Source organism: Panthera onca, chromosome Y (genome assembly GCF_046562875.1).
Source record: "Panthera onca isolate mPanOnc1 chromosome Y, mPanOnc1 haplotype 2, whole genome shotgun sequence".
Classification (NCBI taxonomy): domain Eukaryota; kingdom Metazoa; phylum Chordata; class Mammalia; order Carnivora; family Felidae; genus Panthera; species Panthera onca.
In genome coordinates this window covers 18116753-18121343 of record NC_138358.1, presented here as the reverse complement: position 1 = coordinate 18121343, position 4591 = coordinate 18116753, and the positions used below count along the sequence as shown (strand labels likewise).

General features: G+C 58.7%; 1 protein-coding gene across 1 annotated transcript; it reads left to right on the top strand.

Annotated features, from left to right (window-relative positions):
- Positions 1–249: 249 nt before the first annotated feature.
- LOC145715047 (testis-specific Y-encoded protein 1-like) lies at positions 250–2736 on the top strand. Its single transcript, XM_081794629.1, has 5 exons — positions 250–687; positions 1910–1987; positions 2144–2255; positions 2394–2539; positions 2645–2736. The coding sequence occupies exons 1-5, from the start codon at positions 250–252 to the stop codon at positions 2714–2716; spliced, it is 846 nt and encodes a 281-aa protein (XP_081650755.1). The 3' UTR covers positions 2717–2736.
- The last annotated feature ends 1855 nt before the right edge of the window (positions 2737–4591 follow it).

The following is a 4591-nucleotide window of genomic DNA, read 5'->3' as shown; positions in this document are numbered from 1 at the left end:
GTCATGGCCAGCGTGTCGCGGTCCGGACAAAGCGGAGATTCCCGCCGACCCTGGGCCCTGATCGTCCCGGATGCGAAAGGTGGAGAGTCCCGGCCCCGCGGGAATGCAGGGGCGCTGGAGGGCGTGGGCTGGCCGCAGTCCCCAGGTTCAGGGGCGGCAAGCGCCCATCCTGTGCAGGAAACCCAGGCCGGGTGTGAGATACAGGTGGCAAGCCCAGCGGAGGAATTGGTGCTGATATTGGATGACGGAATGGTGGCGGCTGAGGTGGTGATCGGGGAGGAGGAAGAGGACGGTGAGGCGACCAAGGATGAGGTGGCTGGAGAGGAGAATTCTGAGGAAGCCAAGCCAGAAGCAGAGGACATGCACGAGGAGGAGGAGGTGGAAGTTGAGAGACAGCAGCAGGAGGAGTTTCAGGAGCAAGAGGAGAAGCGCGAGGCAGATGCAGAGGCGGAGGAGGGGCCCCAGCTCTCCCAGCCGCTGCAGCAGCAAGAGCCAGCGCTGCGTCCTGCCTCAGCCCAGGACCCGCTGGCAGTGCTGGAGCGTCTTCAGCTGGAGATCAGCGCTGGGAATGCCCAGGATTCCAGGGCCTTATGGCGGCTGAAGCGCAGGATTCTTCGGAGGCAGATTTCTTACCTGGATCACAGAAGGGCCATCATCAAGCACATCCCTGGCTTCTGGGCCCAGGCGGTATCCTTCCTTGTGCTGGTGGGTGATGGCGGGGGCTGTTGTGCAGGAGGGCTGGGCACTGAGAGCAGGGTGCCTCAGGGCGATGGCCCCCAGAGAGGAGAGCTGGGGAATGGTCCCTGGCCCTGGGTTGGTGTGGTCTGGGATCCAGTGTAAGGCCTTGGACAGGGGCGGTTGTTGGGGATGGGGGGACTTGGTGACTGGGTCTGTTTCCTCTAGGTCTCCGCCAACGTTGGCCTGCAGGCTGGTCTCAAATATTACTTGCAGACACGAGCCATGTGTCCCCATGCTACCAGAGCTAGGGTAGCACAAAGCAGCCTTCACTCAGAGCAGATAAGGCAAGGAAATATTTCGCTGCAAAATGGGAGAGTTACGCAGGCCGCACACCCACCTTCACATTCACAGGCTGTGCACGTTTCCTAGCAGTTCCTTCAAAAGAGAGCATTTCAGACACACACTCGTGACCTTTAGTGGAACCACGCCACGCCCCTTTGCCAGACAGTAGGACGACTGAGACCCACTCCGAATGGGGTACAAGCTGCCTCCTCAGACCCTGACACACACACACACACACACACACACACACACACACACACACACACAGAGAGGATTCTCTCCTGGTATCTCCACCCCTGCTTCCCTCTCTGTCCTCAGGCTCCGGCTCGGTCCCACCCATGTCTTTCTCTCCGGACTGGCTGTGTCACTGTGTCTAATCCTTTTCCCTCCTCGGCCCTCCTCGTCCGTGCTTCTCGATCTCTTTCTCCCTCCCACACCCTCTGCTTGCAGCGTAAGTGTGCAGTCGGGTTCCTGTAAGCCATGTTATTCCATCTGGACTCAGGAGGCTGGTGACAACATAGGTCTTCACGGGAATATGCCAAGAAACCCAGCCGTGAGGAGGGGTCAGAGCACATGCCGACATCACAAGCTATGATGGGCTGCTGGCAGCCCACACAGGTCAGATATAGGAAGGAACTGTGAGGCGTGCAGGCAGTGGAGTCTCTCCCTGCTGTGTGCAGACAGCGTGGGAGGTACAGGAAGCCAACGGACTGCCCAGTGTCGATGGGGTCTGATGCATCTGCAGAGGCTGAGGAGTGTGGGGACTAGTGTTTCCTGGTCTTTCTGCACATGCCGTGATCTAGTCCCTTGCTCTTAGCCTGGGAGGGTTGGAGGGGGGCTGTGTCTGTTTCCACAGCATCTGAAGGCACAGCTCCTTGACACAGCACAGATTCTGAATCACCCCCAGTTGTCGGCCATGATCGGTGCCCAGGACAAAGACGTGCTCAGCTACGTGGTCGACTTGGAGGTGAGACCGGGGAGGCTGTGGCTGGGGGCCGTCCCGTCGGGGGTGGGATTTGGGCAGGAGAGGGTGAGGCAAAGGTGCTCACCCTCACAGCCAGGCAAGTAGCTCAGGACCCCGAGGGAGGACACTTGCCCCCTCCTGTCCCATTGCTCACGGCAGGTGGAAGAAGTGGGCCATCCCAAGTACCGCTGCAGAGTGATGTTTTTCTTTGGGGCCAACCCGTACTTCCGGAACCCAGTGATCATTAAGGAGTATCAGCTGAGCTTTGCTGGTAGGGTGTGGGTCCCATGATGGTGCGGGGCAGGGGGATGAGGAGCATGAATCAGGGGCAGGAGGGAGGGGGAGGGGGAGGGGCAGGTGGGTGCGGAGGAGGCCATCAGCTTGCTCCTCAAATCCTCTCTTCCTGCAGGCTACAGGACATCGCGTTCCACTCCAGTCCAGTGGTTCTGGGATTATGAACGTGGAGCTCCCAGTCACAGGCATGACCCCACCAGCCTTAACTTGTTCAACTGGCTGTGTGAGCACAGCTGCCCAGGGGCGAACAGGATTGCCGAGGTGGGGCCCCTGAGGCCTTCGTCAGCAGTGGGGATGTGGGTGGCCCCCGGCCAGAGAGGAGAGTGGGCTATGCCCACTGTGGCGCCGGCCTGTGTCCTCTTCCAGATCATCATCGAGGACCTGTGGCCCAATCCCCTGCAGTACTACCTGAGGGAGGAAGGGACCAGAAGACAGTGATCTGACGTGCTCACGTGTCGGTGAGAACCCCAGTATGCGGTGTGTTGACCTGCGTGTTGTATGGGCAAGGGAACGTGGGCCACGCATTGGCTTGCAAATGGAAGGTCCGCCGACACAGGGACACAGGTAGCATGGGGAGAGGGTGGGAGGATGACAGGGGACCTGCAGAGACTCAGCTGCAAACACACAGAGGGTCGAAGCCTGCAACCCAAATGCAGTTGTGCTGTGGGCTGGGACTTTGGAGAGCAACTCGGGAGGAGCAGTGCTTCACCACAATGCTCCCCGTGGATGTCCGCCCTGTCCCGGGCTTCCCCCTGCTCCTTCAGTCTGGATTTGCCTGCCAGTCTTTGGGTCAGGAGCTGCCGTGTCCCCAGGCGCCACTGTGGTGAGAATCTCGCACTTCCTTCCATGTGCCCCACCACGCCATGTCCTCCCGCAACCCGACAGCCATTCTTAGAACTGGTCCAAGGCCATTGGGGGCTGGAAATGAATCCCTGGGTGAGAAAGCAAGGGGGATCGCAAAAGGGAGAGGCACAAGAGTGACACCATCTGGGATGTATTTGCAAATATCCCGTATCATTCTTGGTGTCTGGTGCGTGGGGGTGCGTGTGTGTGCGTGTACGCAAATGTGTCTGCGTGTGCCCACATGCGTCAGGGGCTCTGCATCTTTGTGGGCGTGAATGGCGCAGAGCTTCTATCTTTGCCCATGCAGAAACAATGGAGGACGCCACCAGTGCTGGAAGAGATGGGTGGATGAGTCTCCTGTCTTCTATGAGCCCGGTAGAGAACTAAGGAAGAAATCACGTTTGGCAGTCTTGAAGAGTTTCCACGATGTTTATGTGGACACATACAGGAAGCTAAAAACCCTTCTGTTTTTGTGTATGTGTTTGTGTGTGTTTATGGGGGACGCAAGGAGGCTCGACGAGAACGGGACCTGAGTGTGACTGTCCTAGCCGCTGCCCGGGTGATTCTGTGTGTGCAGGAGAGGTGCAGTACTGGCGTGGGGCCGGTGTTGCCATGTGCACAGAGGCCTGCCTTCTTGGGCAGGAAGAGCCTGGAAGGAGGAGGAGGAAGAGACAGACCTGTTATTTGGAGATTTATTGTATAGGCCAGAGCCGAAAGGCAGGGAAGGGGATTGCACAGTGGGACCAAATTGGTCCATTGGGTCCTGGTACAGTGTGGCCAGGACTCGGGGGGTTTCAGCCAGGACCCTTGATCCCAGAGGGGTGCTGTGTCCTTGGTGAGATAGAATCCAGTCAGCAAAGCCTCCAGTCAGGATCAGAGCGAAGACCACATGTCCCCGGACAACTCAGGAGCAGGCAGGCTTCTCATAGTCGATGCCAGTATACCTTGCTGCTGCCTCCCACACCCGGGGCTCCTTTGACCCCGAGCCCTGTCCTCAGACAGTGGCTCAGGATGGGAGATGTGTGAGGGGGAGGGGCAGGTGTGGGTTGTGGGCAGCAGCGAGGCTTATGAGTGGGAATTCATGGAGAGAGTACGCCCGAGGGCAGAGATCCAGCGTGAGTTCGTGCGAGTGTGTGTGGGCGTCTGTGGCAAACTGGGCCTGAGATCCGTGGTGGTGCCGGCAGTGTGAGCGTGCATATGTTTGTGCGATTGCGTAGCCGTGTGTCTCTGTGTGTGCAGGAGTGGGTGGTTAGGCCACTGGAGAGACAAGGAGAGACACAGCGGTCTGTGTGAATGAGGTGCTTATGTGGGACGGTCAGGTGCCAGAATACAAGAGTGCAGTCCCTTCCCTCCTGAGTCCTGATGGTAATCGCTGGGATGGGTGCAATCGTTGCTGTGCCAGGGGGCTCAAGTCAGGATGCAAAAGGGAGATTGGTGCAAGGTCAAGAGGGGGGCCGAGGGGAGGAAAGC